Source organism: Hypanus sabinus, chromosome 9, assembly GCF_030144855.1.
Source record: "Hypanus sabinus isolate sHypSab1 chromosome 9, sHypSab1.hap1, whole genome shotgun sequence".
Lineage (NCBI taxonomy): Eukaryota > Metazoa > Chordata > Chondrichthyes > Myliobatiformes > Dasyatidae > Hypanus > Hypanus sabinus.
Window position 1 is genome coordinate 103,954,694 of NC_082714.1, and position 13,246 is coordinate 103,967,939.

The window sequence follows — 13,246 nt, forward strand, 5'->3', positions numbered from 1 at the left end:
GAAATAAAAATTTGAACATTTTGTGAACCAAACCCAAATTCCTCAACACTCCCAAAGTACTGAGTCTATTTTCATTCAGTGTGGCTTCATTCTGAATATGATTTCATACTGACATTGCATTCCAGAAGCCAATGCCCATATTCTAATATAAGGAATTCAATTATATAGGGTTTCATAGCATATACACCTGTCCAAAATATATCGCCAGATATATCCTCAGAGAGGCACCATGATTGGAATTGCTTGGTAGGTCAATGCATTGAAGGTAAAGGTAAACAGTACCTCCCTGCACCTTGTTTGTGCATCGGGTGACAACCTTGCCATTTCTTTAGCATCTGTTTTATGAGGCTGAGTTGCTAGCTCAATGCTCAACCAGCACAGATGGAAAGCATGCAAGGAGCTGACTGAATTCAAACCCAGGACTTCTTGTTCCAAAGTCCGGGTGCAGAAACCACTACACCAACAGCACAGACAGATGCTGTAAAACTGTAAACTGGTTGGGATCAAGTTATTAGACAGAACCTTACCAAGCCCAGGATCTTATTGCCCTACACCTCAATATACTGTACATTCTGGGCTTTTATCAATAGAGTATAAAAGTAGGGAAGTTTTGCTGAATTGTTATAAAACACTGGTCCAGCCTCATCTGGAGTATTAAGCTTCAGTACTACGTACAAGGCAGTGAAGATATCGATGAGGGTCCAGCAAGGATTCGCAAAAATGGTTCCTGGAGTAGCTGTTGAAAGAATAGGTTAGAGGCTAGGATTGTTTTCCTTGGAGAAAGCTGAAGGAAGATTTAACAGATGTATAGTATATAAAAAGGGATAGTGCGAGGCTGTTTGCTTTTGAGGAAAGGTTGAAGACTATACGACATAGGTATAAAATAAAAATAATTAAGGAAAAACCTTTCATACAGCGTGCAGCTGGAATCCAGCACATACTGCTGCAGGTGTATGAGGGCAGATTCTATAGTAGCTTTCAAGAGGGAACTGGCTAACTGAAATAAAATTGCAAGACTACTAAGAAGGGATAGCAGGTGGGCTAGAGCTGCTTTGGTGCGTGCAGACGTTATGACTCAAAAGGCTCCTGTTGCATTGTAAGCATTCCATGATCCTAATCAGCAAAATAATGCACCCTCCACTTTTTTGGCTGTCAAAGCTGTGATGGTAATCAAATGTTTCTAAATATAATATTTGGCTTTTGAAAAACTTTTAAAAAATAAAGTTAAAAATTCGTCAAAAAGAGCTGTTCAAGCACATTCTTCGATCTGGTTCCCTCCATCCAAACAAAAGAGCATATTACTGTTCGAGACGGATTTCAAGCGACATTCGGAAGGTGGTGTGCACTACCATGCAGACCATGGATCCTGTGTGTCAGTTAAAGACAACTCCAATTTATGCACACATTTGGACTGGGTTAACTTTAAAGAACCCCCTTTTTTTGCTTTTCTGTTTCCTACTAACTGTTCTATAAAGCTGAAATTTGTAAATATGCTTTATTTATAATTGTATGCAGTGTACGACATGTTATTTCTTGCCAATGGCTAATTGCTTGGGGTAGCACTTACACAATATTTGCACAGATTGGGGTTCGAGTGGTCGAGACATCCCAACTTCCCGGTTTTGATGGGACTCAAGGTCATAATGACCCAAGTCGTATGGAGTTTGAGGAAGGTGGTTTTCTCACTGCTGAGTCCAGTGGCAGTTAGCGAGGGGCTAATTGCCGTATTTCTATAGACGCCCGGTAAAAAGGGGTTTAATTGTGGGGGCTGTTGTCCGGGATTTGATTCACTGAATACTGTGTATTTGCTGTAAGAATTGATTAAGTGGTTTGTGTGTTTAAACTAGAGTCCGGGAAAGTGATTAAGATGCTTGATTATGAACACGGCAGAGATTAAGTTTTGGTGTGGTGCAAAGAGATTATCCACAACTAATGCTTGTGCTTTGAGCGGGGTGGATATCCACAGCCCAAATGAATTGTTGATTTGGGTTTTAAGTACTGTTAAAGTATTAAGGTTGATTTATACTTGTGCATCGCATCTACGCCATACCTACACTGTACCCTACGCTGTAGGGTGACGTGCACCTCTCCAGAAAAGTTACTCACGCTATGCGGCGACGCAGACCACAACAACTGTGATTGGTCCACTTGGTAATATCGCATTTCCTCCTATGCACTTCCGGTTGCTTCTTCTCCGCCATGTCTGTACAACGATGCAAAATAGATGAACCACATCGTCAAATCTACCTGCCAACCTGCGAAAATGTTTGAAATGCATTTCCTCATCCATGTCTCTCACAAAGAAACTCAATGCAGTGGCATAGAAACCCTACTGCCAACTAGCATTTTGGCGCACACCAATGCATGCTTGCTATGGCGTAGAGCGACGCAGAATTGAAAATCAGGGTTACGGCGTAGGCTGCGGCATATCCTGTACACACTAGTATAAATCAGCCTCCCTCAGGGCAGAAAATCCATTAGCCAAGGCAGCTAATTATCTGCAAGCTCTGGAAAATGCTTTTAGCATTTCTGAAAGTGCAGCTGATCTTAGGATGAAGTTTTGGCACACATTTCAGGAGGAAGGAGAGAAGTTGTCTGCCTGCGTTTTCAGGTTGGAGAAGCTGTTGCACTGTTTGTGCCACAAAGGGGGCATCTGAGAACAATTGCTTGAGCATGGAGCAAGTTGTGAAGGGTGCACTGTCACAGGATGTGATTGTTCTAGTATTCAAATGACACCCAAAATGCACCCTCCTCCATCTTTTACTGAGTTACTCTGAGACATTAGAAAGGAGGAAAACGCAATGGAGGAGCAAAGGCATCCGTCAGCAGGGCAAAGTCTTAAGTAGTAGCCTCTGTTGCTAAAGTGGCCCGATACCACACAAGAGGGTGGTTTGCAAGATGCCGTGAAAGACGTGAAGGCCAAAGTACCTTGGATGATATCGGTTGGTGCTGCCACCGAGCACGACAAGGTGACAGGAAGCCAGATCCACTGGGATGTGGGATGGACCAAGGCCAGGGCAGCCATTGAGGAGGGTCCCTTGACCAGGGAAGTGATTGGTATTTCCTGTTGCAACTGTGGAGAAGTGGAGTGTGAAGTACAGGAAAATCTTCAGAAAGTAAATCAGCAGTTACTCAAACAGTGAAGAAAAAGGGTAAAACTACAGAGGGACCCATTAAAGGAAGGGGCTGATGTTTCGGAGAGGATACATTCCTATCAGTGTATTAAGGGAAATACTAAGGTACCAAACACTATTCCTGAAGGTTTAGCAGGAGGAAGCTCTGATGTATCCATATGGATTGAAGGTGTCTATGCTACAGCCAAACCGATAACAGGTTCTCAAGTACTTTGCTTCATAGATCCTTTTACAACCGGTATTTGATGCATTTACCATTGACCTCAGTGCCCTTTAAATTTGGGGGCTTAGCACTGATGAGTTCTAATATGTTGGCTGCTTGTTGTTGAAGCTGGAGCTTTCGGAAGTAGATTTCAGAGTAAGTGAGACTATTGACACATCAGTGTCAGTTTGCCTGGATCTGGTTACAAAGGGTGGAGCTTCCATTATTGTGGGATCAAATACTGCCATTGTGAGAAGGCTCGTTGGAGCATGGACTGAGGGAATGGAGAGAACTTTTTGAAAACCTTGTCCATTCACCCTGTGTTCAGAGTTGCTTTTCAGAAGGTGCAAGTTCCTCCTAAGCAGGATGAGCAGGAAGAAGGAATTGTGTGGTACACCCAGACAAAACCTGTCATATTACCTCCCGGAGGAGTAGTTAGAATGACAGGAACCCCCAAATTTGCCGGAATGTCCAAGTAAAGAAAAAGGAGATTAACTGAGAAGATGTTGGGACTCAAAGATGAGTTTTCTGCTGATGAATCTGATGCTGATCACTCCAGGAGTACTTGCTACACTATTAGAGCGACCAAGGACAACCCCTTTCGAGAGAGGTCTCACCGGTTAGCACTAATGGAGGTTGAAGATGTTTTAGCAGCACCTGCTTAGACTGGAGGAAGTTAAGTTCAGTTATGGAGCAGGGGACCTGAGCTGCCGGAGGACACGCATGATCGATGGGGGAGGCACTCTCTAGTAGACAGGAAGGGTCACAAGGGGTGGTTGAAGCTGGAAGAGCCAAAGATAGGATGAGAACCCAAAAGAGTCAACAGACCCCTAGATAGGCTGGCCTATAATGCACTGGGGTGAGCGTTGTGTCTAACCCCCTAGTGAGATATGTCACTACTATTTACAAATGGATTGGAGGTCCTGACATCACAAAATTCCTTTGAAAACTATATTGTTAATGATGGGTTGATAAATTTCAAAGTCATGAAAACATGACTCTTTTTGGTGGAGGGAGGAAGTGTTAATGCCCTAGTTAAGAGTTTTACTCCCATGTTGTAGGTATCTCATTTTAGCGGTTTGGGTTTGAACTAAAGATGAGGGGCTATGTTGTTCAACTTAGGAATGTCGTGTCAGCCAATCAAGATGGTGGAATTGGGAGAAGGTTCTAGAGAACGTTGGGTAGAGAGGTTTTTGTGATGGACACTAGTGTGGATTAAAGTCTTTTTGGTGGGAGCTGAGAGAAGGTGACAGGGGATTCCATCCCTGTTGCACAAAGTGCTTACTGCAGATAAATGGCTTCAAGGAGAACCAATACTCCCGTGGGGGAGCCTGTTTGTGTGAGGTGGATTTTGAGCGACATTCGGAAGGTGGAGTGTGTTCTCACACAGACCGTGGGTCCAGCACGTGACTTAAAGACAACTGCAAGATGAGCTCCAACTTATGTGCACATGTGGACTGGGTTAACTGTAAAGGGCCCCTTTTCTTTGCATTTCTTTTCCTACTAACTTCAATAAAGCTGAAATTTGTTAATATACTTTCTTTGCAATTGTATGCAGTGTATGATCTGTTATTTCTTCTCAATGGCTAATTGGATGGGGTCGGGGCAGTACTTACACAGATCAGTTCGGGTGGTCAAGCCATCCCAACTTCCCAGTTTAGGTGGGACCCAAGTCATACCGACCATAGACTTATAAATTTTGAGAAAGGTGGTTTTCTCAGCACTGAGTACAGTGGATGTTAGCAAGGTGCAAAGGAGCCATGTTTCTATAGACACCTGGTAAAAAGGGGTTTCACTGCTTTCAATGTTCTACATGAAAATTTATTCAGATATAAACACCAGTTATAATACACATTTGTATTTATTACAGATACTATTTTTTGTGTCTTACTTATACAGTTTACCTATGACCATTGAATGGGTGCACATGTTTATATCGGGGTTCAATATTCACATACAGAGTACAGTTATATGGATTTTGGCATTCTGCCCGGTGCAGTCTTGTGACCTCTAGCCGTATTTCTTTCAGAGATTTGGAGGAAGTGAGCTTTATGTCTGTTTCCCCTGTGAAATCTGGATTTTCAGGATAAAGTTCATCCCCAGGATACAAGGTGGCAAAACCATCAGATGCCGTTAGTCGGACTGGAAGCCATCGTTCACAACCTTCCACAGAACGATCTTGGCTAAACCTCTGCAGATCTTGAAGGTAGTTAAATTGACAAAGTCTTCCTATCTCATACCATTGTGGAGGAGGAATAAAGAGTTGCTCAGATTGGTGATGCTTTATTGCCTCAATAGGGGTCATCCAACTGTGAGAAATTATTTCACGACCATCATGTGCAGTGAAAGGAATTTCTTCCAAACAACAAATAAAGAATGCAGTATCAAATCTCCTTCTCTGAAAAGTAGGAGTCAACCAATTACTCCACTCCTTCAATGCCCAAATATTTGGTAAACAGTCCAACTCTTTGCACAGTTTTATAAAATTTGATGCATTTTCCTGCACAAGAGGCCTCCAACTTTCAAGTTTATTTTGGCTACATTGTGTAAGCTGTATGACCCCATGGTTGTTCAATTCTTTATCAGGGTGATTTGGCTTCACAAGGAGTACACCAGTCTCTTCAAAAGTTTCCCTAATGGCACAAATACGGAAAGCTACCTCCGCAGGTATTTGAGATCCTAGCTTTCTCTTGTCTGTGGCAAAGATTGGAGACCTCCGAGCAGTTTGTTTGACTGTATCCAGCTTAAAGTTGGGTGACTGGCAAAAAGGATGGAACAACTGGATCCATTCATTGGAAAAATCACCTGAGCTTATCCGACCTCCTGGAAACACATATGCATTGGGAAAAAAATTGCTCCTTGTATTCCGCTGCAACATAAGCAAGGCATAATTATGCCCTGAATTTTCCAAGCATTTGTGAGATAGATTCCTTCCTTGTGGTTGTTGACAGGTTTGCATATTTGTAACACTTTTACTCAAATTATGCCTTCGGATACCTGCAACCAGGATCACAGTTGCTGCTTCCTTCCAATATTTTAAGTCTCTATTCATCTTTGCTGCAATAAATACAACCATTTTAGTTTATCGTTACCATGGTTTTGTAGCTCCTACAACTTATCACTAATTCCAGTTCTACTGTAACCGTTTCCTCCATGTTCTCTAATGTGAACTAACAACTGCAGTGTTTCTTGGCTGGAACCAGCAACCTTATGCTTTAAGGTACGGCTGACACTACTTCACCAAATGTTGAAGGAACTCAGTTGAGGCAGCAGGTGTGGAAGGAAAAGAACAGTCACGATTGTAGTCAAGGCCCTTCCTCCAGATTGAAAGTTTGGTGGGGGGGGCATGATAGCCATTATTTGAACCGAGAGAATAAGGTGTAACAAAGTTTGGCTAGCAAAAGGTAGATCCAACTGAGGATTGACAGTAGGCAGTTGGAGGAGGGTAGAAATAGTTACAGTGACTGATGGGTGGAGGCTGCAGATGATGGAATCTATTATGAAAGGAAGATGGAGCATGGAATGAAATAAAGGAGATGGGGTGAGCCGATGGGAACAGTAGAGGAAGGAAACCCAGTGGAGGGAGTGTGTGGATGATGGGTAGATGGAGTGGTGGATAAGGAAAAAATAAGATGAGGATAGGCTGAAGGCTTGTGGTGGGTGGAAAAGAAACTGGGAAGATCCTGAATCTGGGTTACCCAGGCAGCCAAAATGAATGACAACTTGTTTATGTGTAGTGGTATTAGTAAATAAATAAAATGGAATTCTCTTTTATTTTCTATTTGTATAAAATGTGAATATTAAATATATAACAGAAAAGCAAGGTAAGGAACAATATTAGTAAGGAATATTATAAGGAACAATATAAGGTAAACTATGTATTTAGGTCATATTGAGTGACTAAATATTTCTCAAAGGTATAGGTTTCAAAGACAGATTCAAATGAGGAACTGCTGGTAAAAGATTCCGAATACACAGTTTGGGATAGAGGCAGTTGAAATAAAAAATGTCATCAATCATTGAGTAATAGTGTGTGGGTTGTACAGAGTCACAGGAACAGAAGAGGAAGGTGTTGGACAGGGTGATTAAAGTAGACAAAAAACAAGGCAGCCCAGGAATTTTAAGCAACACACACACACACACACACACACACACACACACACACACACACACACACAATGCCAGAGGAACTCAGCAGGCCAGGCAGCATCAGTCCAGATGAAGGGTCTCGGGACGAAATGTCAACCGTACTTGTTTCCATAGATGCTGTCTGGCCTGCTGAGTCCCTCTAGCACTTTGTGTGTGTTGCTTGGGTTTCCAGCATCTGCAGATTTTCTCTTGTTTGTGCCAGGAACTTTAATACAGATACAAATGTTAAATTTGATGCATTGGTACCATAAACCAATGTGGGTCAGGAAGAATAGCAAGAATATGTAACCAGGACCTGTCATCATATTGGATTTCGGCAGAATTTTGAATACTGCTCTATTTTGGGAAGGTGCAGGTATAAGTTCAAGTTTAACTGTCATTCAACCGGACATGAACACCGCCAAATGAAATAGCATTACTGGGGTCAAGGTGCAAAACACAGTACCTACAGTCATACACAGCACAAGGCACATACAAGATACTGTATCAGTAAAATCCAGTCACACAAAAAAGAATATAGTCCAAAATCCCAAGTGCACAATAAATCTGTGAATCCAACTTGTAGCATTCCACGTTCACAATTTCCAACTGGGCCTTGCGAGGTGACGGAGATTATCACCGCCGTTAGACAGCACACCACCTTCATGCACCGACTCCTCCACTACTTCTCTAATGCAGGCAACAACACAATCTGCACCAAATCCAGCTCCTTCACCTTCTCCGCCAACCAGCAACTCACTGATGGGGAAGACCTGCACTACTTTAAGCTTGTAATGTCCAGCAGGGTCTTGCGATGGTAAAAATATGTTTAATGAAGTCAATAACATCTTTGATTGACTGTGTAGAAGCTGCTGCAATCGAACATGCTGCCATCTTACCTGAAACAGGACAAATCGCACCTGAATTGGAAAGGGACAAATATCCTTATGGGGAGGTTTGCTTTTGTGTTGAAGAGATTTAAATTAATTTGGCAGGGGTGTGTGTTGCAGAACAGTAAGCATGGAGATAAGAGTCAAATATGGAATATAAACCAAGAAAGTCAAGTTGGGAAAGTAGGTGGGTTACAATAAGACAGCATTTATCTTGATGCCAGCAAGCAGACGGACATGTAAGAGCTTAAGAACATTAATCATCATATGAAAATACAATGTCACGGTGATCACAGAAACATGGATGTGTTATGTGCGATGAGAAAAACAGATGGAGATAGGGTCCAGAGTTGACCCCCCGGGAACTATGCTGCTAACAAGAGAGAGAGATGAAGAGTGGGGCAGGCATCCTGCTGCAGATGTGAGAGAGAGAGACAAAGATTTAAATTATGGCTCCATGGATGATTTAGTATTATGGCTCCATCGCTAATTGTTGACTTTAGCGCCAAGGACATTTGGCCTGTTTGTGTGGATCCCTGCTGACACAGCAAGGAGGCGCCAGGTGATGGACATGATGGATAGCTGGTACCCCGTCAGGGAAGATAAAAAGGGAGTCTGCTGAGACACCGGCAGACATGCCACAGGACACTGAAAGAGCGTTGTGCACCCACAGGAAGGTGGGGGCTTGGAGGATCGATTCGGGGAAATCGATCACAGTGTGTGAAGGCAGACCGGTGGGGGTTTGTGTGTGTGTGTCCATCCTCGCCTGGGTGACAGGCTCACCACTGAAGAACGGTTTGGCCGGGAACAGAGGGGTCACAGTCAGTGACCACAACAGCACAGCAGGACAAGAAGACAACAGAAGGTTTTTCCTGCTGCAACTGCTCACCTCTTGCTCGCTCGCTCTCTCTCCAACGGTACAACAGCAACTACCTTGACTTAAACTAAACCGAACTGAACTGAACTCTGCATCATCATATGACTATTCATTTACCCCTAGACTTTGATAGAGCTTGGTTTTGATTTATATTTCCCCACTTCTGTATATATCATTGCTAACCTGTTTTATATGTATATTTGCATTTTATTGTACTGTATTACTTAGTTTACTAATAAACACTTCTAGTTACAGTACCACCAGACTCCAATGTATCATTCCATTTCTGCTGGTTTGGTAACCTGGTCACGTGATAGATGAAAGAGGGGTAGAACTAGCAACAGTGTTCCAGGGTATGGGGAAAGTGTTACATTAGAGGGGACATTATTAAGGATGTCAACCCTGCAATAGAAAGGGAGAATATCATGAAAGTGTTGTTAAATGAGGATGTATGAATAGAGTTTAAAAACAAAAATGAACTTTGCTAGGATTATACTAGACATTCCAGTAGTACACAGATAGATGGACAAATTTGTCAGAAAATCGCTGAAGAATTGGGTTGTAGTAGTGGGGGAATCCTAGTCATCCTAAAGTTTATTTAAGAGGAAAAGAGTAACCAGTGAAAGAGTAGGAAAACATTTGATAAGGTACCCCATGCAAAGCTTATTGAGAAAGTAAAGAGGCATAGGATCCAAGGGGACATTGCTTTGTCGATCCAGAACTGGCTTACCCACAGAAGGCAAAGAATGGTTATAGACGGGTCATTTTCTGCATGGAGGTTGGTGACCAGTGGTGTGCTTCAGAGATTTGTTCTGGGACTCCTTCATGATTTTTATAAATTACCTGGATGAGGAAGCGGAGGGATGGGTTATAAATTTGCTGATGACACAAAGGTTGGGCATTGTGGATAGTATGGAGGGCTGTCAGAGGTTACAGCGAGACATTGATAGGATGCAAAACTGGGCTGAGAAGTGGCAGTTGGAGTTCAACCCAGATAAGCGTGAAGTGGGTCATTTTGGTAGATCAAATATAATGCAGAATATAGTATTAATGGTAAGACCCTTGGCAATGTGGAGGATCAGAGGGATCTTGGGGTCCACGTCCATAAGACACTCAAAGCTGCTGCGCAGGTTGAGTGTGTGGTTAAGAAGGCATACAATGTATTGGCCTTCATCAACCTTGGGATTGAGTTCCAGGAGGTAATGTTACAGCTATATAAGACCCTGGTCAGACCCCATTTGGAGTATTGTGCTCAGTTCTGATCACCTCATTACAGGAAGGATGTGGAGACTCTAGGAAGGGTGCAGAAGAGACTTACAAGAATGTTGCCTGGATTGGGGAGCATGCCTTATGAAAATAGGTTGAGTGAACTTGGCCTTTTCTCCTTGAGCGACAGAGGATGGGAGGTGACCTGATAGAGGTGTATAAGATGATGAGAGGCATTGATCATGTGGATAGTCAGAGGCTTTTTTCACAGGGCTCAAATGGCTAACACAAGAGGGCACAGTTTTAAGGTACTTGGAAGTAAGTACAGAGGAGATGTCAGGGGTAAGATTTTTATGCAGAGAGTGGTGAGTGCCTGGAATGGGTTGCCGGTGATCGTGGTGGAGGTGGATACAACAGTTTCTCTTGAGAGGCTCCTGGATAGGCAGTTGGAGCTCAGAAAAATAGAGAGCTTTGGGTAACCATAGGTAATTTCTAAAGTAAGTATGTGTTCGGCACAGCATTGTGGGCCAAAGGGCCTGCATTGTGCTGTAGGTTTTATATGTTCTTAAAACGGCATCCAACATCAGGGAACCCAATTATCCAGGCCATGCTCTCTTCATGCTGCTGAAAGAAAGACAGTATAGAAGCCTCAGGAAGAAAGTATACAAGCCTCTAGACCCGCTCCACCAAGTTCAGGAACAGTTATTACCCCACCACCATCAGAGGGGATAACCTCACTCAACTTCATCTCCCCATCACTGAACTGTTCCCTCAACCTTTGGACTAACTTTCAAGGACTCTTTGTCTCATGGTCTCGATCTTTATTGCTTACTACTTTATTTTTTTTCTCTTTCTTTTTGAATTTGTTCAGTTTGTTGATTTTTTTTGCTTGAGTTGTTGTCTGTCCTGTTGGGTGCAGTCTTTCATTGATTCTATTGTGGTTCTTTTATTTACTGTGATTGTCCACTGGAAGATGAATCTCAAGTCTGCATATAGCAACATACACATTCTTTAATAATAAAGTTACTTTGAACTTTGCTTGTATACCTCCTTACTGCGACCTCCAGTGGATTTGTATTCCTAACTGGCATAAAATTTCCTTTTTGGAACCAGTTGGGGTCTTCATATATTAGTGATGTCAAGACATGGTAGTTCCATAGTCATCATCACTAACATTTGAAACACTGACTCTCTATTTTCCTCTACAGATGCAGCCTGATCCACTGAGTTCCTTCAGCACAAAATGCTCTGCAGATGCTGGGATCAAAGCAACACGCACAACATGCTGGAGGAACTCAGCAGGTCGGACAGCATCCATGGAAACAAAGTCAAAGGGTCTCGGCTGGAAAAGTTGACTGTTCGTTTCCACGGACGCTGCTTGACTTGCTGAGTTGCTCCAGCGTGTTGTGCGTGTTGTTGAGTTCCTTCAGCAGTTCGTTTATTGCTCCAGATTCCAGGAACTGCAGTCTCTTGTGTTCCCACAACATTAAAACAAAGTTACAGGTTAATCCCAACTCAAATTCATTGAATGACATCTCTGGTTCTTAGTCAAGGCTTCTATTAACTTAACCACCACACTCCCGTCATGGTAGGTAAATAAATCCCAGGATGCTTCAGAGATAAGAATTGCAAGAAGGAAGATATTTCCTGAGCTGAAGTGAATAGGTTGAGACCATCTCACGAATGGACCCCCCCCCCCCCGGGCCCATCCCTCTCACTCAAACCCCACCCCATGGAGCACACTCTCCCTACGTCCTCCGCACATCCCCTGGACCCTTCCCAGTTATCCACCCCTCAGACTCCCTCCACACTCAACACTTTCCCACGGATATTTCCTCACCTTCCTCCCAACCCCTCCCCCCGTCCACGGACCTCCTCACCGTCTTCTTCCTCCACGGACACCACCACCACTCGCCCTCCCGTCGTCCGGCCCTTCGATCCACGATCTGTCGCTCTGCTCGGAGCTGGATGGACCGGTTGCTGCGACAACCGACCGGCCCTTCTGGTGGGGTCGTCACCGCGGCCACCGGCGACCGAGGGGGGCGTTGAGGTCCTTGTGCCCGGCGGGATGATTCCAAACGTCCTTTCACCGCAGGCTTCGTGGGGCTTTACAGCCACTGAGAGAGAGATAAAACATGCGCTGAAATGGCAGTGTGTGATGCCGGGGCCCGGTTGTCGTTTACGATTACCGTGAAAACAAAGTGTCGGTAAGTGGCATCTAGGGCTGCGGCAGCTTCGGCACGGGGTTGTAGGGAAGAGGTGCCAACGACATGCTGGGTGTAAGAAGACCGAGTCGGGCGGTGATGATTCAGGACTCACACTCTACCTGATAGTAGCAGAGGTCACTAGGTTTGCCAACTTTTTCACTCCCAAATACGGGACTCTTGTGTCTACCCCAGTAAGACTACGATGACCATGAGGCCTTGCGCGGGCATATGTGTGCGCATGCGTGCCGTTCGCATGCGTGTCGATAGCATACGTGACGTGTGCATGCGTGTACGTGCCGATTTTTTTTCTATATATGGGTTTTGGTTTAATCTTCCCGATTCTAAGTGAAACTACACTGTACATACATTATTCCTGCTTTTACTATATGTTAGTGTTATTTAAGGTTTTATGTGTTATTTGGTAGGTCACTTTTGGGTCTGGGAACGCTCAAAAAATTTTCCCATGTCAATTAATGGTAATCACTTCTTCGCTTTTCGGCTTACGAACGGTTTCACAAGAGCTGTCTGCCTTAGCAGGGGAAATACGGGACAAGGTCGGTCAAACCAATTTAGCCCAATATACGGGATGTCCCGGCTAATAC

General features: G+C 43.7%; 1 protein-coding gene across 2 annotated transcripts; it reads right to left on the minus strand.

The window, feature by feature from the left end:
• Positions 1-5,141: 5,141 nt before the first annotated feature.
• Positions 5,142-12,757, minus strand: nudt19 (nudix (nucleoside diphosphate linked moiety X)-type motif 19). Of its 2 annotated transcripts, none has more exons than XM_059980338.1 (2): positions 12,318-12,757; positions 5,142-6,393 (listed from the first exon to the last, which is right to left on the minus strand). In XM_059980338.1, the coding sequence occupies exon 2, from the start codon at positions 6,386-6,388 to the stop codon at positions 5,237-5,239; it is 1,152 nt and encodes a 383-aa protein (XP_059836321.1). In that variant the 5' UTR covers positions 6,389-6,393; positions 12,318-12,757; the 3' UTR covers positions 5,142-5,236. The 2 variants fall into 2 exon arrangements, with proteins under 2 accessions (XP_059836321.1, XP_059836320.1); XM_059980337.1 differs by having other exon boundaries at positions 12,310-12,449.
• Positions 12,758-13,246: the final 489 nt, after the last annotated feature.